Source organism: Electrona antarctica, assembly GCF_951216825.1.
Source record: "Electrona antarctica genome assembly, chromosome: 7".
NCBI classification, from domain to species: domain Eukaryota; kingdom Metazoa; phylum Chordata; class Actinopteri; order Myctophiformes; family Myctophidae; genus Electrona; species Electrona antarctica.
In genome coordinates this window covers 26,116,907-26,139,035 of record NC_136812.1, presented here as the reverse complement: position 1 = coordinate 26,139,035, position 22,129 = coordinate 26,116,907, and the positions used below count along the sequence as shown (strand labels likewise).

At 41.8% G+C, this 22,129-nt stretch overlaps 2 protein-coding genes across 3 annotated transcripts; one reads left to right on the top strand and one right to left on the bottom strand.

The window, feature by feature from the left end:
* Positions 1 to 2,247: 2,247 nt before the first annotated feature.
* Positions 2,248 to 8,757, bottom strand: babam1 (BRISC and BRCA1 A complex member 1). The gene is made up of 9 exons (XM_079505340.1): positions 8,617 to 8,757; positions 6,495 to 6,925; positions 6,062 to 6,120; positions 5,856 to 5,976; positions 5,623 to 5,701; positions 5,473 to 5,497; positions 5,121 to 5,250; positions 4,121 to 4,207; positions 2,248 to 3,284 (listed from the first exon to the last, which is right to left on the bottom strand). The coding sequence occupies exons 2-9, from the start codon at positions 6,912 to 6,914 to the stop codon at positions 3,084 to 3,086; spliced, it is 1,122 nt and encodes a 373-aa protein (XP_079361466.1). The 5' UTR covers positions 6,915 to 6,925; positions 8,617 to 8,757; the 3' UTR covers positions 2,248 to 3,083.
* Positions 8,758 to 9,488: 731 nt separating this feature from the next.
* Positions 9,489 to 21,225, top strand: ushbp1 (Usher syndrome 1C binding protein 1). Of its 2 annotated transcripts, none has more exons than XM_079506109.1 (14): positions 9,489 to 9,567; positions 10,248 to 10,462; positions 10,705 to 10,781; positions 11,381 to 11,544; positions 13,024 to 13,233; positions 13,563 to 13,822; positions 14,440 to 14,580; positions 15,132 to 15,220; positions 15,797 to 16,025; positions 16,250 to 16,484; positions 17,224 to 17,382; positions 19,184 to 19,281; positions 20,487 to 20,609; positions 20,979 to 21,225. In XM_079506109.1, the coding sequence occupies exons 1-14, from the start codon at positions 9,562 to 9,564 to the stop codon at positions 21,142 to 21,144; spliced, it is 2,172 nt and encodes a 723-aa protein (XP_079362235.1). In that variant the 5' UTR covers positions 9,489 to 9,561; the 3' UTR covers positions 21,145 to 21,225. The 2 variants fall into 2 exon arrangements, with proteins under 2 accessions (XP_079362235.1, XP_079362234.1); XM_079506108.1 differs by having other exon boundaries at positions 10,705 to 10,832.
* The last annotated feature ends 904 nt before the right edge of the window (positions 21,226 to 22,129 follow it).

The window sequence follows — 22,129 nt, the reverse complement described above, 5'->3', positions numbered from 1 at the left end:
CTTTTCAGGCAAACATGTCCACCGTAAGATGAACCTAAATAGGTCCGAATGGGGTTTCTAGGTGTAAGTATGTAGGACTAGTAGCATGCCAACGTTTGTGCTATTGCCATTGAGAATGCATTGGGCGTTTAAGTTAAATAACTCAGAAACTATAAAACATTTCAAAGTAAAAAGTTCCAGCATGTGTCTCCACAGTAAGCTGAATTATAAAAAGTGTGAATGGAGTTTCTAGGTGAAAGTGATTTTTTGACGTGCCAAAATCTGCCATTGAGCCCCATTATACATTTCTCAAATTTGAAAGCACTATATTTCTAAATCTATGAAACATTTCAAAGATTCCTTTTCAGGTAAACATGTCCACCGTAAGATGTACCTAAATAGGTCCGAATGGGGTTTCTAGGTGTAAGTATGTAGGACTAGTAGCATTCCAAAGTTTGTGCTATTGCCATTGAGAAAGCATTGGGCGTTTAAGTTAAATAACTCATAAACTACAAAACATTTCAAAGTAAAACGTTCCAGCATGTGTCTCCACAGTAAGCTGAATTATAAAAAGTGTGAATGGAGTTTCTAGGTGAAAGTGATTTTTTGATGTGCCATACCAGACCCATAGCAATATGCTGTACTCTTGTCAACCCCATACCAGCCTATCAAAATATAGCCTATTATACAAATATATTTTTTAATCGTTTTTGTTTTGGACAACTGATCCAGGAGTGATCACTCTTGGTCATTTTGCCCAACCTATGGGAAGGGTTGCACATTGTGTGTTTAATGTGCAAAAATGTTAAATAATAAATAACTGACAATAATTATGTAAACCTGTATAACTCTGTACTTCTCCTTGACTAAAGAAAAAAAATCACACCCGTGTGAACTGAGTGGTGCAACTCCCCTCTCCCCCTGCCTCTCTCTCTCTGTAATTAGCAGGCAACAGTGCAACACTATCTCTCTCTGTTTCTGGCACAACAGCGCCACTTTTGCCCCTACTGGTACTCTAAACAGTCACATAGGTTAGGACGGACATTGCTGTTCCTTGGAGTCAAAAAAGGGTGGGTGGGGTGGGGGGGCAGGGGTGAGGCCAAGTAGTAGCCCAGTTTGTTTTGGGAAGTCTACTCTGGAGCCTTGTTTTAAGGGCTTTTGAGGTGCTGTGGTACCAGAGGTGCATGCATAGTCGAAGAAGGGTCTCCCAGGAACAGCTTTGTCCCTATGGGACTACTTTAGAGTACCAATGTGACTATGTTTAGAGTACCAATAGGGGGTGCTGTTGCACCACTCGCTTCAGACTGGTCTGATTTTTTCACCAGTGAGGAGATCCTGTACAGGAATCTTGTTCTTTGGTTGACCTTTTTGATTACATTGGTGGCCATTTTATCACCGGAACGACCGACCGACCGACAGACAGACACCTTTAGTCTATAGCCTACTGGCAGTATTTAAATGACTGCTGATTGAGTTCAAGTATAATAATGGATAAAATGTAATGGCTTGGAATTATTATACAATTAAGACAGACAGCACACGCAAATACACGGCTTGGATTTATTACACAACGAAGCCAACTTTTGTATAATTACTTTTCAAAGATAAATATTTCTAATTTGTGTGCTAATTCTTCCAAGGAGAGAGATTATAGTGACTAAAGACTTTCATTGTGTGTATCTGCATCAAGTGATCTTGGTACATAGAAATTGATTTATTGGAGATTATGACTGACATACATTTTGTTTTGATTGCATTGTTCCACTTTTTGCTTTGGCAATGTAGTTTGCTTTCTCATGCCAATGAGAAATTTAATTGAAATTGATTATCAGTACCAGAAAACGTTTCAGATGGAATGGCTACGTTCAGTTTAGTCAGAGGTCCAATTGACTATGCCATCTTTAGAAGGCATGTGCTGCCATCACCTGGAGTAGAGAGAAACAACATCCAAATCCACTGACTAAATCATTTAGTTTTTGTCTCTACCAGGACGAAGTCATGTCTTAAACATTCAATTCCCATTGACAATGAATGGAGAATTTTACGTCATAGTATCTGAGCAAATAGGCATAGTGTCTATTTTACATCATAATGATGTACGATGATAAGCGCACCACTCACTTCACACGGTGTGATTTATTTTAGTACAGTTGTCAAGCTCACAGCTTTGAGTAGATGGGCTTTTTTCAGTATGTGATTCCATCATATGATGGAATATAAATAAAGCATTACTGTACATTCTTTCATTGTCCCCCAAGAGAAAGAAAGCATGATTTAAAACAACTTTATAAAATAAACAAATACATTTGGCATTAAAAGAGGCAATAATATGGTGGAAACACATGTCATTAAGATGACACTAAAGAAGGTGTAGTTATAGACGAGAAAATAAAACATGAAGCAGTAATACAACTTTTTTTAAACTTAAAATGTCTCCAAATGCCAGCCATGGAAAAAGGTCACAGAGATTACAGTTGTTTGCTTGGACTCCAAAACTAAGAATTTATTAAAAGGAAAAACCAAACAATGCTTCCCGTAGTTCCCAAAGCCCCCGGCTTTTCCTCGTTTCTGTTTTTTCTTTGTCTCTCATGCGACTGTTGTCGTCTCATTAGTCCACTGGCATGCAGTTCCTCCGTCTCACCAGCAGTCATCCCGACTCAAGAGAATGATCATGCTTCCGTTCCCAGCTCAGCTTTAAAGCAATTATCAGCTTCTCAATCAGAATGGCTGCATTAGTGTTTGGCTGAAGTCTGGGTCTCCACAGAACCTGGGTTGGTCTTCCCAAAGGCATTTCACAAACACGTTTATTTTTGCTCTATTGTGACTTAACCGCTTACACAATGGCATGGCATTGTGAGCTTCCAGAACGCTAATTACATTTTTGAACTTTTTTGTTTTATGTTGTTTAATGACATGCCCAAAATTGAGAATTAACTAATGCCAGCGTTAATGTGGTTAAATGGAGTTGAGGTAGGGGATGGGGGTTAACTAAAGAGATGAGCTATAAGAGAAACCAGTCCTTTACTGATATAAACTTCAGTGTGTACAGTATAATGCACATTTCCGGAAGAACCAGGGTGTGATGTACAGTAGGAGGAGCTGTGTTAAACCGTAGCCTCAATATCCTGGGGATCGTCCCCCTCCAATAAACTGTAGGAGGCATGGCTCTGGAAAGGCCTCTGTAGCGGATGTGACAGAAGTTTGGCCATGCAGTTGTGTAGCTCGATGGCAGGTCCACTCAGCGATACCTCGAAGCGGTAGCATACGCCCCTGGAGTCCAGACTGCAGAAAGAGGTGTAGTTTTCCTGCAGATAACACAAATGCACATACAAATACAGTGAATGCAAGCCACAGGACACAGCTGCAGTGCAGCACGTTGATCAAAATAATGGAAACACTGAAAAGAGTAGACGAGAGTTGTCTAGTGTGAACGCTAAAGAGGAGTGCCCTGGGTTGGGTACTCTGATACAAGACTTTAATGAAATAAAATCTACAAGCTCATAGCGAGCTTGTAGATCTGCCGAAGGGCTTGTAGATCTCACCAAGGGGAGAGACATGCAGCAAAGGTCGTCATAAACGGGACTCGAACACGCAACGCGCTGTCAGGCCAGAGCCTATATGTGGCATGCGCTTGGACCACTTGGCGCCAATTTTAGTGTTCCGAGGTTAATTCTAGTTCCACATAAGAGTAAACGTGGTGTGCTCTGCTGTGCATGTTTTCCTCATCTCTTTGACAGTAAGAAGATTTATTGTCAAACAGATCTTGGCAATATATCAATATTATAAAAACGTAGCAATTATCAATTAATGACTTAATCGATAATTGCCATCCCTAATTAAAATACAATATTTTCAGAGGTATTTGGTCATACATATTATGATATTTGATTTTGTCCATGTCCATATTACGCAAACATATAATATAATATTACACATTATGTCAGATAGATAGAGCATGAAGATTACTACATTTACATGTAGTAGTATGCCAGTTTTGCTGCAAACATTTCAATCCTTTTACATACAAGTTTCATAATTTTCTGTATGCTGGATTTACCAAGCCAAATAAACATGTTATGTAACTGCATACAGCCACAGTTGTCTGCCCTTCTTTCACCCCCCTTCAATACTCGGTACTCACCCTCCAGCTGCTCTCATCTCCTTGTTCCTCTGCCCCGTTGTGGAGGTAGACCACATCAAAAAAGAAGTATGGAGACTGCAACATTTTCTGTAGGAGACCAGTGGGTGAGTCCTTGCGTTAAGGTTTGTACAGATAACTTGGCACCAACACGAAATAGGCGAATGGTGAACAGGCACTAAAACAAAGCACTGAGAAATTGAAGTCATAAGCATCACACTTAATTATTTGAATAAGCATCCTTAAGTATGATTGTGTCTGTAAGTGTCTGTGACACTTGAAGTTAATTTGTTTATTTACGTTTACAGGTTGCCTTTATTTTGAAACGTCTCGTATGTTTGGTTTACTTTTATTTTGAAACTTCCACTTCCTGCATATATCGCATATATCTGAAACACGCTAGCTTTCCACGCATTCCACACAACCAGAGTGACACAGGGAGAGAGAGACAGCGTGTTTGAACGTAGCAGCGCCACACATTCCTGCTTTGCTGTGTCTGATGTGCCAAGTGCCTGTTGTCCGATTGTTTTGGTATGAAGTTCAAGGTGGCTTTCGACCCAGCCCTTAGACCCTCGATTAGCGGAGCGAGTTTTCACACTAGCGGCCCTCGATTTGTGAAAGAATGAGAAGTGGATGATCTCAACGGGTGCTCAAATGATCTTCATCTGTGCCTGAAGAAAATAAATGACACCCATTGAGACCATCCACTTCTCATTCTTTCACAAATCGAGGGCCGTTACAGTGTCTATGACTGTATATTCTTTCGAACTGTTAACTGCAAAATGGTAAATGGACTGCATATATAGCGCCTTTATCCAAAGCGATTTACATCTCTATTTCAATCTCATTCACACAATGATCACTGCACATTAACATACCGATCAAACAAACATTAAACAAGACCAAAATATTAATCTAGGGCGTGATATTGATTACATGGGTGAAGGAAAATAGCAGGTATATCTAAAGAAAGCCGGGTGGGTTTTGGTAGTGTGGGTCTTACACTGACTGCCTCAGAGGGGTTGAAGTGGAGCTGCCCTGTATTGCGACTGTAGATGAGCAGAGTCCGCACCACATATGGAGGTGGAATGGTCTGAACGTTCTCCATCATCGGCAGGTCAATCTTCTGGCGGCTGCACAGACAAGGATGCACAAGGATGCAGTTACAGATATGAAGGGCTGTTACTTCTGTTTCTGTATACATGTCTGAATAAATGACATGGCAAAAAAAGAGGCTGGTGACTCCATGTGTATGGAGGAGGCATGTTGTCTATTCCCCAAGACCAACACAAGGTAATTGGCAATGAGAAGATGTGGAAGAAAAATAAATAAATAAATAGATGAAAGACACTTACATGACACTGAGAAGATCTTCCAGGTCTTTGGAGAAACGTTAAGTTGAAAAGACACTTAACTTAATTTAAGGGACTTTTATATTTTCAGATGTAATTATTATCAATGACACCGTTTAAATTCTGAAGTTAGCTTTGAACGAAAAAAGATACTGAAAGACTCGCACACATTGGTGTCCAGGTCATACAGACAGCTGCACAGCTCCCTGGGGTCAGAGGTGAACCCCGACAGCTGAAATACACACAAACGCACATGCACATGAGAGAGAGAGACAGAGAGAGACAGACAGACATAGACATTTCAGAAAAATGTGTATGTCACATACACTGAAAAACATCTATGACAATGTGAGCAGAATAATATGGAATCCTGTTCTTGCACTCACCCATAGAGCGTCATCATTCACAACAACCAGAGCAAACTCATGCCGCTTGTCAATCTTGTGCTTCGTTCTGACAAACATCTCAATCATCTTCTGGGATATATTAAGTGCATTGGTTTTAGACCTGAATTAAAAGACAAGGGAATTTGGTTATTATGCATCCATGTCAAAAATGTATAATAGAATTCATTCATTCATTCAAAGCTTACCCATTAAAAGACTCCAGCTTTTGCAAAGACATCTCTTCAGACAGATCTAAACAGATGATCTGTCAAGAAAAAGATCACAAAAAAGATGACAAAACTACAGACTAACCTCAGACAGAGCTGCATGTAATACATACAGTAGCACTGTACAGTAGCATAACCATTTGAGTTGCAGAATTCAATGTAGGAGCCGAAAACGTTGTGTGTTTGCAAGGGTACAGGCATAAGTTCATACATACTAACAGTCCGACAGTCATTAGTCCGACGCATGTCGGACCAACGGGTGATTTGCGCACAAATAAGTACCTTCCCTATAATTTTTATCCCACATTTTTTCAAAAGATTTTCATGATGTATTTTTGTAAATTTGGTTCCGGGAGACAGCTAATTTCTCTTTTGGTTCTCCAGCTTTTGGGACACCTGCTATGGAGCGTACCACTTTCTCTGGACAGTTGACACGGGGGGCTCGGAGCTGGTACTCTACAGTGGAAGGGATGGGAGGTGTCAGTACTGGTGCCTGTTGTGCAGGTTTAGGTCGCTCCTTGGCTGCAACAGGAGCAGTTGGGAGTGAAACAGCAGCGTTAACTGCAGCCGGAACTACTGCTGCGGTCTGGGCTGTGGCGGCCAAGACAGTTGTAGTGGTGGAACTGGGGTGACTTTCACTCGTTGAGGCTTCCCCCTCTCCCTCCACACGACTGCCCACCGCAGGCTGAGGCGTATTAGGGTTACTGTTGCCACCCAGGCTGCCCGTGCTGCTACGTCTGTCTTCTGCCCCTTCTGGGTTGGAGCGAGTTCGAGGTCGCAGTTCCACCAAGCGCTCCTCTCCATCTGCGGGGCCGGGCTCTGGGGTCTCCATGGATACACAGGCTAGGAGAACAGAGGTAATAGTAGTCTTGGTTGGATGGCTGGTTCAGCAGGCATTGCAATGCAATTAATAGCAAATGTGTGTGTGTGTGTGTGTGTGTGTGTGTGTGTGTGTGTGTGTGTGTAGATGTGTGGAGTAATGGACAGATGAATAGTAACATCGAGAAGAAAAAAAAAAAGATAAAGAAATGTATTTGCAAAGCTCTGGTCCATAGCTCTAATGCCGTTGCATTTAGAGCTATGTTACTGTTGACTTCCGGGGCTTGCATAAATGCTGACCAGCCTCTCGTTTGTAGCGTAAATATAAAGAACGTTTTTGCTACTCACCAATACAAAGGCTGCTTGTGTAATTAGAAAGCCTACTTTCCTTCCACACTCTGAGCCCCCCACCACACATAGAAAATGCACTTTGTTCCACAAAATAAAAATACTCCACTGCGCCCTCTACTGATATTGCCAAGAGAAAACCATCATAGAGAAGATTTTTCGATTTCTGGCCAAAAAGTGCATTTTATATCATTTAATCTCTAACACAGGTTGGACTAACAGAGGGTTTCACTTTTCTGCTTTGGATCCATCAGAGCGCACCTGCTAATACTACAGTTTGGAGGCATCAACAAATATGATGGTTGCTTGCTGCTCAGTACACAGTACACAAATTAAATCACTGTATTTTGATTTTGTGTCAACAGTTGAGGTGGAGCTGGCCGCAATTTCCAAAAGTCCTATCTGATTGTAAATGACGTTAATCTAACCAACATTGCAGCTGTACAAAAAGCTTGAAAGCTTTCGATGTGCAAAATGTGCAAAGTGTTTGTTTCATAAAAATACACCGTAGACATGTTATGAGCTACTTTATGTCAATACATTCTGTGCACCTGCATGATTCAAAACAGGGGGTACGCAGGACCCTTGGGTGATTTCCAAGAAAGAGCGCTTCCAAACTCGAACACAGAAAGTAGCTCATAAGCCATAACATGTCTACGATGGATTTTTATGAAACAAACACTTTGCCAATTGAAAGAGCCTAATTCAAGCTTTTCGTACAGCTGCAATGTTGGTGAGTTTAACGTTGTTAATCAGATACCGTAGGACCTTTCTGTTTGGATGTATGGGCTGTCAATGGTCGGTGTTGCAACTCTAGAATCAGCATATTCAAATAAATCTAGTGTTGCAAATTGTGGCCAGCCTATTGCAGGAAAACTGAATTATTACTGCACAGCTGTCAAGACAATACAAGGAAATACATCAACAAGCATTGGGTTTAGAGCTCAACAGAGAAGAAACATACCTACCCATGAAATAACATGGGTTAGGATAGCTCTGATCCATAGCTCTAATGCCGTTGCATTTAGAAATGCAACAGCATTAGAGCTATGGTCCAGAGCACTTTAGTAACTACTAGATCAATTTAAAGCTAGGTCTTGGTTATAGAAAGATTATCAATTGGCTTTTCTGGATACGTTTATACATTAAAAAAACGAATTATTTATTGCCAAGCGGACTGAGTCGCTGCCTGAACCGCTTTCTGGACAGACCATGAGAACATGAACTGAACAAACAGGTATTTGCACCATAAACATGACAACGCTAGCGGTTAGCATGACCAGAAATGCCATAGTCAGAAATAGGCTACAATTTAACTGACAAATCGTTAGGGACTAAATTAATTATATCACATCATGTATACTTACGTATTACGTTGAAGTGGTAGTTATTGTCTTTCAAAAGAAAAACAATTCATTGAAAGGTCCAAAATATTCTACGAGCGAATTTGTTTTGTACAACTTCCTTACCGGAAGTAGCGCAATCAGGAAGTCAAAGCTCCCAAGGCATTGTGGTTAATGAAGTTCAACGTACCATCATCATTAGTAGGCCTACCATCATCATTATAGTCATCATCAATCTATTTAAAAAATAAAATAAATGTGTCGGCAAATCAGGATACCCACTGAATGCACTGTTGATGATAGCTATAGTCTGTATTAAAATCAATTAGTAAACTACTGAACAGAACAACTAAAGCAAAAATACTATTAAATTACAGTCAAATTAGCTAATATATTTTTGTGATATGCCTTTCACAGTCAGCATTTGGATGCCAATCATTATCTCTGTGTTTTAAAGGGTAAAGAAGAACTAATCATCATAACAATGATATACAAAGAAGAATATTTTGTAATTAGAGATGGCCATACAGCATACTGTAACTGTAAGTGCAGCTTACTTAAAAACAAATCAATGAATGAACATGTAAACCAACAAAGTTTGTACATCAAAATAGTGTGTATGTAGGGGAACGGGGAGGGGGTATGATTACAGGAGGGGTTTCCACTTGACACATTGACAATGCCAGAAAAAACATCTCAGTGATAGGAGTTAGATACAGAAACACTGAGAACAAAGACACTGTTGCCAGAGAGAGAGAGAGAGAGAGAGAGAGAGAGAGGTGGGGACAGGACAAGGCTCTGCTCACTGGCAGTCTGGTACAGTGTACAGTATTACAACACAGACTAGGGAGCTGTTGGAATGTATAATTATACATAACATAAAGACAGGAAGAGCAGTTCTACAAAAGCTTGATGTTGGACAGTGGACAGACATTTAATCACTTCTTCCGACACACAGCAGTCTGAAGCATGGACGTAAGTTGTTATCAGGTGTTTCTTTTTTCTTCTCCAGTTTGCCCAATGCCTAGTGTGGCTAGTTCTCATACCTTTGTACCTCGTACCCCTATACAGAATGTTGCGTTGCATCTCTTGTGTTCAAAATGTGATTTTGTGTTAAATCCTTTTTGTTATCCATGTGCTGTTTACATTTCTGACTAATAAAGAAGTATGTTATATGGTGAATTGTCCACTGATTTAATCACAGAACTCTCTTGCAATAAAAATATATATGTTTATTTTATTTCAGTAACTTACAGTAACAGAATAGGTTAAAAAGAGAGTTTACCATGAAACAAAATTGGGTCCACAAAAGCTTTCTCTGCAGGAAGTTGGATCACAGGATGTTTGAGCTTCCTCCTCTTCCGTTGCTCAAAACAATAGCTGTTTAAAAGAGCAACAATAAAAGAGCAGCCATAAGCATAGCAGTCTCCCTGTGTAGGCATTCAATATTATCCAGTACAATGTTGTCAGCCCCATGCAGCACTCAAGCATGGATATCTACACGCAAAAAGTCACAAATCACAGAATGATTGAACCTCGAATGAAAAAGTTGTTTCCTCGACACCATACCATAACAAACATGTACCACTTGAATGTCTAGCAACCCCAGCTCACTATCCTATGATCCATCTATATGGTTCTCCATCGCCCTGCAGGTCAGAAGTGATGATCTGGATGCTGGGTCAGGGTGTAATGAGGAGGAGGTGATGAACCCAATTGACTTGATCAACTTTGACCCTGTGGGCTCTGACCCTGTAGCCAGCCCTGAGCCCTCACAGGCAGAGCTGGCCCAGTGTCAGGCTGAGGTGGGCACCCTGCTCAGCCATATTGCCGAATTGAACAAGAAAATGGGGGGACTGATGTTGCCACGGTAATATTACTGAGGTGTGAAATGAGATGTGTGGTTTTGTGTTTATAAGTAATGTGCGAGGCATATGAATGAAACAGGATGGATGGCAATGGATGTGGAGGGTGAATTTGTCAATGAATGGCTGAATGTCTCCAGTGCAGCTCAGCAATGAATGAATCAATCAATAAATGATATACAGTATAACGCCAATCAAATAATTTGCAAATAAGTTGTGGAAATGTTCTGCTACTCTGTCTCTCCAGTGAATTAGAGGACCTAAGACCACCAGGACCAGACATACCTCTGGTTCCCGATCTCCTGACCCATGGGTCGGTCAGCGGTAGGAACACTGCCCCTGGTACCACATCTGAACCACCAGTAACCAGCCGAGGTTGGCTCATACTTCACAGCACGATCTGTTCTCAACCCACACTACCCTCATCAATCACTGGCCACTGCACACTTATATATGGCATTGTGCTGAAGAGATATACTTTCCTCTGCCAGACTAGGCCAAACACAATGTTTTGTTTCCAAAAGAACACCCTCTGTATTATTTCAAAGATTTGTTCTTAGGCTGCAAAAAGTCAAAGTCAGTACAAGCAAACAACTCAAGGGTAATTTGCACGCCAGTACAAGTAGTTCCAAAGTAAGCTGGGAATTGCACAGGCAATTTCTCTAAAGACTATCTATCATCATCATCATCATTTGTGGCTGGCAGTGTTATTCCTATATGTAAGAGTATAGTACATTGAATAAGTGTAGGTCACTCTGGATTAGACCATCGGCTAAATGTCTAAAATCCACTTTGAATAAGAATCAACATTTCCATGCTTATATTTTAATTAACAAAACTGAACACAAACATCTAAAAAAAAGGAAAAAAAGGAAAGAAAATATCTCAAAAATATATAAACAATCTCTGTGTTTACCCTCTAGGGGGCAGTGTCAACGTGTGGTCAGAACTCCAGGAGGCACTTTCCGCAGTAGAGAATTCCATCAGTTCAAGGAGGACCTGGGCTGTTCCCCTCACAGCCTTGGACCAGGACAAACAGACAGAGCACATAATGGCTGCCCAGGAGAGCTGGGTTCAAGCCACCCAGGTCAGGAAAATAAGTATCATATTGGTTTCAAGGTTATTGTAGATTCAAAACTTTCAATAGTGTTTTTGTTTTGTTTTGTTTTTTTAAGGTGCAAACCACTTCCTTAAGTGAGTATGTGTGTGGGTGCCTGTCTGCCTGGGTGCGTCTGAGCACGAAAACAGCATGGTTGTTTTTCACCACCTGTGCGCAACCTAACACACACACAAACACACACGCACATATTAACTGTATATATGGTGATTTCAGGTGTGCCAGTACAGTACAGTACAGTAGAGGGACCCCCACACGGTAACTCTGTCATTTCTCAACCGTTTCGGACGGGGGGCGGCTCGCCGGAATCGGGCCGGCACCCTGGGTGCGTTCCTGTGGGTGGGTCTGGAACTATAATAAAAAATCTTCACTGCACGACACCAGCATACAATGAAGGCTTTATGATAACATGTACAGTACCTACCTGTAGTTTTAAAACCATTCTAACTCAAGTGGATGGCAGAATCCACACCACAATAATACTAAACTAGAATGTTAAATAATGTTGTTATAGTTATCATTATAGTGCTTGGTGGGAAATTGCCCTTAAGTTACTATCTTTTTTTTTTTTTGTGGCTTTCGCCTTTATTTTATTTTTTAATGGAGGGACAGACAGTAGGCTGACAGGAAATGGGGAGAGAGATGGGGGGGTTACATGCAGTGAAGGCCGTCAGGATCGGGATCGCTATTTTAGATTTAGTTTTGTACCGGTATGTGTTTTTGTGTCAAGATAGAGAACAACCTTAACCCTCTCCCAACCCTTAACGCACCCCTCACCAACCTTAATCTGGTTGTCTTAACGCACCCCTCACCAACCTTATGTCTAACCATATAGTCTAAACCAGGGGTCCTCAATAGGCTGACCGCGGTCCACGACCGGACCGCGGACCACCTCTCTGTGGACCCTGGTCAAATTATTATTATTATTTTTTAAACTTATAGAGAGATGACTTCCGCACACCCGGTAGGTTTGGAGCAGGTGCGATGATGACGAGGCATATACAATGTGAAAGGAGAGACACCCGCACACTGCCACTTGCTGCATTCAGAGCATTTTATTAAAGCAACGTTTCGGTCTTGCGACCTTCCGAGGAAGTTTTTTAAACTTGAAAAAATAAAAGTGTTCTTTGTGCCTCAACACAATACCTCTCATTTGCTGTGTATGTATTTTTGGAGGGGAAATTAATATTTGTGAAACATTCTATTTCCATACTCTGCACCCCAGTATTGGTTGGTTGGGAGGGGAACCGATTTGTATAAGCTTGCCTTGGTGTGACTGTACTAAACAGGCATAGAGCCCCGCTCTCCGCTGGCCTCTGCGTGGCCCGCGCCGCGCTCATGGGACCGGACCTTAGTCTTTTTCAAAAATTATTAGTGGACCTTCAGCATTTCTAGTTGAGGACCCCTGGTCTAAACTAAGTATGCACCCCCATACCATAACGGTTCCAGATACTGGAGGAGATGGAGAGAGAGTTTGGCATCACGTACCCCTCAGGCTTACCAATCGAGGAGCGGCGGCAGTACCAGAGGGATGTCCTGGATCTGTACCAGAACAACTGCGCTCTCAGAAGCACTCTGCGCAGCCGACAGGAGGAGCAGGAGCTGACGCAAAGCACAGTCAACCAGATGGAGGAGGAGAAGAACAGACTACAGGAGAAGGTGGGTTCAGCTCAGGGCCACAGCTGCACCACGAGGGTATTGCCCCCAAATGATTGGCAACATTTTTTTATGATAATATGACATTATTATTATATATTAATATTAAAATATGAATATAAATGGTATTGTATTGGCAACGGTTACTTGTTTGGTACACTGAGTCTAGACAGCATTCAATATGTATCTACATGTAACAAAACAGGTAATTAATCATGTTTATATGAATTGGCTTGACCATTCAGAGGTTAATCAACTGATAAAGTGAATATTCATGTCAATGCATTGCATTTATGAGCACACTTCTGACTTCTCTTACTCTTGTATTCCAGCTGGTGGGTCTCTACAAGGTCTGGAGGTCAGGCAGCCTCTCCCCTCCTTACAGCTCCTCCAGTAGTTCTAGCGGCGGAGCTCTGAGTCCAGACGTGGCTTCTCCTCCCTTCCCTGGTTCTCCACTGCTCCTCAGACGACCCCGCAGATCCTTCTCAACTCTGTCTGTTGGTGAGGATGTCTCACTGTCCTCAGGCATTGCCTCCCTGGCCAGCTCCTGCTCCAGCGTCAACCTTGAGAGTGAGACCGAAAGAATGCAGAGGTGACTTTGGAAGGTGTAAAAATAAAAGACCCGTAACGATATATAGGACATAGCAGAGGCGGCCATTTTCTGGTTCCATTCATTTTCCCTTAGAGATTTCCAAAAGTATTTATATCAATTATTGTAAGCCTAGAATCAGGCTCCTTGTGAATCATGACCATAACACGGTTCTGGTTTTATACCGCTAAATAAAAGGTATTTATTAAACATAGTACTGTATATATAATTATTTTTTCACAGAATCAAAGATTTTATGGTCATGATTCATGACCATAAAGCCTGGATGGCTTGATTCTAGGCTTAAAATAAGTGATATAAATATTTTTGGAAATCTCTGTGGGAAAGATAGCCCTTTTTTTGCCACTTAAAACCACAAATTGGTTGCCACTGCTATGCCCTATAGTTAAATGAACACGCCCCAATTCGGTTGCTTCAGGATATTAATATTAACGACGTGTGTATTCATGCTGTCTGAATCAAAATCAAAGAAGTTTGATCATTCTAAGCAACAAACAGGGTATTCTTTCACACACTTTGGAGGGCTTTCCCCTTTCCCCTCCAATCTTTTCATTCCCTGCCACCCCCTTTTCCTATACTCCCCCATGTTTTCCATGCAGGTGTATTGAGAGGCTGAAGAGCAGGAACGAGCGTCTGACTGCGGCTCTGGAGCGAAGGAAGGGAGAATCGGAGCAGATCAGCATGACCCTGAGCAGAGACGAAGCAGACAGCTCAGCCCTGCAGATGGCTCTCAGATACTGGTACACACACACATGCACGCAGGGACGGATTAACCTCCACGAGGGCCCCTGGGCCGAAATGTTCTGTTATTATTATTATTTTTATTTATCATCTTTTTTACCTAAATTTAACACAATCAACGGCCAATTAAGGGCTCTAGGGGTCCTTGTCAGGGCCTCAAACCCAGTACTACGCGGTACAGTTCCCCCGAAGGGCCCCTGAGAGTCAAAGGCCCTCCTGTGCCCGGCCCAATGATTTATTTGACCCTGCACACACACACACACACACACACACACACACACACACACACACACACACACACACACACACACACACACACACACACACACACACACACACACACACACACACACACACACACACACACACACACACACCCGTCTCCAACTCTCAATTGCAAATGAGTACACTCAGAACCTTACTTTATATACTGTATACTTGTATAGTATAGAATTTGTCCTAGTTGATTTTGCATTTAATTTAACGTCAAATAAATTCCACCCCCAAGGTTGTTGAGTGTGCTTTGTCTTTGTGTGGTTTTGATCGACAGTGAGGAGTGTGAGGAGGTCTACAGTGATCTACTGTCCCTATATGAGGCCAGGAAATGGCAAGGCCTGTCACTCTGGACAGACCCGGCAGGTGCTTACATACCTCCCATCTGCAACTGTTTACAGCACTCACATGCGTGTGCTTCTACAACACGCATGCCTGTGCACATAATGGCGCTGCCGCACCATTCCACATCGTTGCTAGAAACCTTGGCCTGTATGTCCACAAACCATATAAACTGTTCAGAAAATGGAATCCATAGAATCCATTTAGAGTTCCAGTGGATCCAATGTAGTTATTTTGTCACAAGCTCTTGTTAATATTTTCCATTTGTTAATACTATTTAACTTTTTTTAAATAGCAAAAATATCCGATCTACAGGCCGGATCTGGTATGTTTGTGCGACACTCTTGTATGATGAAGTAGGGCGTTAATTTACAAAAACAATAAATAGGAGATAGGCCTACAAGGTTTCTCCCCGACAGAATGTGATTGTGTAAAAATTAACATGACTTTTACCCTGATATCAACACACACACACACACACACACACACACACACACACACACACACACACACACACACGCACACACACAAGAAATAAATTACAAACATACTGCAATACACAGGCAAACATGAGATCACAATGAGGTTTCTTATTCACAGAGTCCGTCTGTGATGGGCAGTGGCCTGGTATTCCAGAGGTCTGTGATGGGCAGTGGCCTGGTATTCCTGTCTGTGATGGGCAGTGGCCTGGTATTCCTGTCTGTGATGGGCAGTGGCCTGGTATTCCAGGATCTCAGCACGGGAACCTAACAACTGAAGAACTGTCAACGTCCTTCTTAACAGCAGGGGGAAGTGTGGAGAGTGAAACGCAGAGTCACACAAGGCAGAGGTAGTAGCCAACTGTGTTGATGGCTGGAATGATGAAGTATGTCTCCTGAACTATTGGCTGATGGAGTAAAATGTATAATTTTAAAAGGATGGATGCACACTGACTGCATCTTTATGGTCAACCTCACATAAGCAATATAATTGAACAATTCAAAAGAGTTGCTTGCTGTCCAGTATATATGCTGAACTCCAACAAGTCAATTCTCATTCCTTATCACCTCACAGAGGCTCTGAGCTGGTGGAACGAGAGGCTGCTCTCCGCCAGCAAATTGAACACTTACAGGAGGACAGAGCAGCAGTTTGCCTCCCTAAACCTGGTCCCGGGGGAGAGGGCAAACTGAGCCCTGACACCGGCACCCTGGCTGGGACAAGGGGAGGACATACGGCTAAAGACGATGCCAACCCTAACGACACCAAAAGAGAAAGGGCTTCCCTATTCCATGAGCTCGTCAGTGTTAGGGTGAGACCTTTCACCAAAGTTACTGTACATGTTAAATATATACTGTATGGCCTGGGCCGGCTTAGCGGTCCCGGCGCCTTGGCTGGTAATCCAACATGACAGTGTGTCGCAGGTTCGAGTCCCGATCCCGACGAACTTTGCGGTGTGTCTTCTCCTCATCTCTCTCCCTGTTTTCTGTCTACCTACTGTGATCTATCAATAAAGGCAAAAAGCCCCAAAAATATCCCTATTCTGGGTATGTCATGTGAACATTCAGCAAAAATAGTTTACAATGAGGGCGATAATGAGCTGTGATCAAATTATCATAGCCCCTTTGCATCAACCTTTTGACACTACAGTTGAGCTAGCTCTGGTCCATTAAGGCTAGGTCCACTAGGGAAAGTAATTGTATTGGTGAGTAGCGAAATCGTTTGCAGAAGTCGAAAGGCTTGCTGCATGTCATGCGGCGGAAAGAAATGGAGATTCCCATAGCCTTAAGGAGAAGTCCTTAAGGCTATGGGCCAGAGCTACAGTTGAGCCAGCACCAAAAGAGACAACAATACTCTATCCGATATTTATCCCAAACAAATAATTGTTTATACTCTACGTATGAACACACATTCATTACTTTATGAATGTCTCACAAAGTCTTAAAATGGATGTTGTCACATGCTGGGAAATTAAGCTGAAGTTGTGCCCACCTCAGCCCTTGCCCACTGTTCACTCATGTGAAATAAATGTGTTGTATCAATGTGTCCAGGAGGAGATGTCGGAACTGCGAGGTCTGATCCGTCTGACGGAGAAGGAGCGGAGGTGTCTGGATTGGAGCTTGATGGCCCAGAAGGCCCAGGATGCAGCTGGAGCTCTCATCTCAGAAAGCCTGGGGGAGGAGCTGGAGGACCGCAAGGCTGAACAACAGGTAGGATAGATAGACCAGTGGTTCTCCAACTTTTCAGGTCAAGGACCCCCAAATTAATATGCATTTGGCCGCAGATGCCCATATGAAAAGGTTTTGTGCCAGGGAGACCCCCATACAAGAATTGTGTTGTTAAAATATTTCATATTCCACTTTTTACACATCTTCTAAGCTTAAGGATGGTGTGTCAGTAAAACTGAAGTAGCAAACGTATAGAATAATAGAATGACCCATACTTGGACCTTCTTCAAGCATCACACCTTCCCATGAGCGAAACGTTCATTCATTTTATTCTATTCTATTTTATTCTACAAACAAACAACGCATAGTTAAAATTAACTAAAAGAAATGAACCCCCCTTTGCAATAATAAATGTTCCAATCTTCCACCTTAGGCCGTAGCACTTGTCATAGCACTTGCCATAGCCTCGACGACCTTGAAGGCATATGCAAAGGCTAACATGTTTTAAGTAAAAAAATATTTTAGCATGTTATGTACAGTAGACAGATGCCAGGTCGCACCCTATAGTGTTTATAGTTTCAATGTACAGATTATTGATTTTCTTTGGATATTCTACTGTTAAATAGGTTCTTTGTTTACTTATACTCCTAGATTAGCTCTGGTCCATAGCCTTCTACTGCTTCAGTATAAGGCTATGGGTCTTTCAGTTTTAAAGCTCACATCGAAATCAGACCAGCCTCTCCTCTTTTGTGGAAATCTCACGAACGTTTGACCTACTCACCAAAACAAAGACGGGTTGTGTCAATAGAAAGCCTACTTTCCTTAGTGGACGCACTCTGAGCACCCCACCACCCCACCGTATAAACGGTACTTTTTGGCCAAAAAGGGATTTTGTTTCCACCGGAAAAAAACACTTTTAGTTACTCCAATATTGCCCAGAGAACTGCCTCATAGAGAATATTTTTCCGTTTATACGTGTGGTGGGGTGCTCAGAGTGCGTCCACTAAGGAAAGTAGGCATTCTATTGACACAACCCGTCTTTGTATTGGTGAGTAGGTCAAACGTTCGTGAGATTTCCACAAAAGAGGAGAGGCTGGTCTGATTTCGATGTGAGCTTTAAAACTGAAAGACCCATAGCCTTATACTGAAGCAGTAGAAGGCTATGGACCAGAGCTACTCCTAGATGACATTCATGCATTTGATGTATTACCTTGTGTTGTCCTTGCTTACTGTAAATCACTCTCGATTAAGAGCTTCTGCTAAATGGCTAAATTGTAAATTGTAAAATTGTAAAAGGTAAGAGGTTGTGCTTGACTCATGTTCTGTGTATTTTTCTATGTATTTAATTTGTAACACACTATTTTCAACACTAAATTCCAAAAATCCAAATTGAGTTGAATTGACTTAACTGAGTACCAGTGCACTAAACATAAGGAACATTTTGACAATATTTAGTCATGCATCACTTCTCTCACGGCTTACATTTTCAGATTGTCGCAACCCCTTCCTGTGACTTTTCTTCAGTGAATTGAGTGAAACCAGTAATGGATTCACCTGCTCACTAATTAATGTGTATTTCCTTCCTCCATTCCATACATTCCCAATGACATGTTCAGTCAGTGACTTAATGAATGGTATTTGTAAATGGATCTGAATTATGTTCTATTCTGTTCAAAAGCCACTGTATGCTAGCCTGTTTGATAGCTTTTGAACACTTGAAAACAAGCATTGCAATATACTGTGTACATGCAGTGTGCACAGAGCTGTTCAATGCATATGCAATAGATTAGATGGAAAGTTTTCTTTCTCTACGTTTGAAGCTAATCCTAATTGAATGTTTCAGAGCGTTGCTGAGAATGTGGCTAAGCTGGTAAATGATGGAAACCTCCCTGGTCCTCGGAACAGAACCATTTACAGAGAGCTCCAGGCTGTCTTGCAAAGGTGAGGAGGAAATATGTGAACAACAGAGTTAGTTTTTGGAACAGGTACAAACCATTGTGGTATCAGCTAGTATTGGGTCTAGACATTTATGAGCTAATCACGGTCTGTTAGGTTGACTAACTTTCCAGGAACCTTATAAGGTGTCATATAGGCCCACAGTGGCCTGCCTTCTTATATATTGAGGGCTCTATATGATTGGCAATTTGGCCATTGGCTATTTACTATTTCACAAAACACATTTTGCCTGCTTGTATTTGATGTGGTGGAGCTGGATAAAGAATGATACGTGCTGTGAAACAGTGTGAACACAATGTTTCTGCTCTGGTTGTCAATGCAGAAAATGTACACATCCTGTATCCTGGTGGAGGTGGGGGGTAATCCATGTCTCTGCTTTTGATACCCCCCTCTAGTCATTCATTTCCTTCACCGGTGGGGAAATGTATTATCCCTGCTTATGGTCAGAATAAAATGCATGAATGTTTTTTTTGGGAAATGTAGAATGATTTGTTGTCTGATATGTTTTTATAATATCACAACTTAACAATAATTACAAAATGATTAATCACAGTTAACCACACTATTTTTATGAAGTCTCATATGGCACCGGTGCAGTAAATGGAAAGCAATTTTGGATTTTAAAGCAAGATGCCAACGCAGCATTTTTATTTTTTTTACAAATCAAACCCTGCCTAGGCTATATCCTTGCAGGCATCAGTTTGGACTGAGCTTTAGGAACACAAATTTCTGAAATGCAGACTTTGTACATAAATGGTTCCAAATCTACAGCTCATTCCCAATAAAGGATGTTCTCAACTGTCTTCAAGAGGACAAAGAAAGATGGGACTCTGTGTAAACATCTTCTCTTCAATAAAATACAGCTCTGCTACAATCCTGATCCCTCCAATGTGTTTATTCACTGGTGGAGGAGGACAAATCATAGACATCCATACAAGCTCATAGACATGTATATCTTTGTGTGAAATATAAATGTGTGCGACTGTGCGTCTGACTGATCGACTTCAAACTAGGCGTGTGTGTCGCTCGCAGAGGGAGTGGTGTGCCATGGGAATTTATATATAAATGATTTAGTTTTTTAAACCTGGCATACAGCATAATATTGTTATTGAAACAGTTTCCCTCATTAAAATAAATGAACAACATAAAGTGTAGCTCTGGTGGACTAGCTGGTGTCATTTCCCCCTCAGAGAACAATGTCTGAAGAGGAGAATATCTACAGTCCGTGACTCACTGGACACAGCACTCTCTGACAGCGCCTCCCGCAGAAAGGACAGTGAAGAGCAGATAACGCGCCTTGTACAAGCTCACTGGTACATCACACTTTTTATTGAGGGCCACTAGCCCCTCCAATGCATGGCTTTTGAACATTACGTCATATGGGAGCCAAGTCTATGGGATTTTTAATGTGTGCTTAATGAGCGCTTATGATGTAAATCGTTTGCCAGCCATAATGTTTGTTTAGGGCAATAATAGACAACGTAAGACTTCATGTGGCCGATATAAATACAGTGGGCGCCCCTGTATGTGTGATTCTTTTAATAGTAGTTTATTTCAATCAATCTCTTTCCGCACTGTATGAATGAGTCTGACTGAATGTCAGACTACAAGGTGTCAGTAGGTCTGTAATATGTTTTCATTTCATTGAGTAACTCAGTAACTCAGGTGTGTTTCTATTCCAGTAAAGCAACGGGTTTGTACCGGAACGCTCGCCGGAAGTACCGGGAGCAGCTGTGGAGGCTGGAGAACAAAATGTCAGCCATGTCAGACAGTCACCAGAGCCAAATCGGGGCCCTGAAGGCCACCCTGGAGGCACTGGAGTGGAGGAGGGAAGAGACCATCCTATGATTCTTCCATTCCGCGATGAGAAATTGGTAACAGCTACTGTATGCATCCCATGTCTATAATGCATTATTTATAAACATACTTATCAGCACACTGTATACTACAAACTCATAAATAAAAGTATTGTGATACTTGACCTTATAAGTCTTTAGTAAAGGCTTTATAAGGTGTAATGATTTCATTATGAGTCATTATAAAAAGAATTATATAGTGTGTTAGGATTATTGTTCTAAGGCATTATAATTATGTTTATATAGATATGGGACGCATAGCAAAGGTTATAGAGAGATTCTGTTGCTGATCATGCCCATACTTGTAGTTTATCTGCACTTTCCAATGTATTATGCTTTCACTGAATAAATTCTCGACTATTTTGAACCTGGGTCCATTTTCTATTGTCTCATAGGATTGGTTATAGTACATTATCTGCATGCATTTAGAAGCCTTTGAGTGGAACAGAGCAGAGCTGCTGAGGCATCAAGAAGAATCAACAATCAAGAAGGTTATTTGTCCCTACTCATACAGGTACAACCAGCAAAATGCAAGAATGTGAGGTCTGCAGAACAACAAATGGCGTTCATCTATTGTGCAGGATCTTCTCAGGGAGTGAAATAATTTAGAGATGTGCGGGAGAGGCCTGTGCACATGTCCTTTTTCCAGCCCAACTCTATAAGTTAGCCCTTCCCCATATCTCTGTGACAATACTCAAAGAAGGGGGATATGGCCTGGACAATATGCCTCATGCATGCATAAAACAGAAAGCATGTCCTCTTTGCACTTTCACAGTTTCCTACATCAGGCTCTATCTTACTCTCTCATTGTTTTTCTTAATTATAATCACCTCTCCATCAAGCCATATACAGTGCTCTATGCTTCCGTCCATTTCATGTCTCCATCTCACCATCTTTACCCTAATTTGAATTTCCTCTCCTCCAGCCCCCGCACCACACCCCTCCAACCCAACTCCTGCCCCCCCGCCCTGACCTAC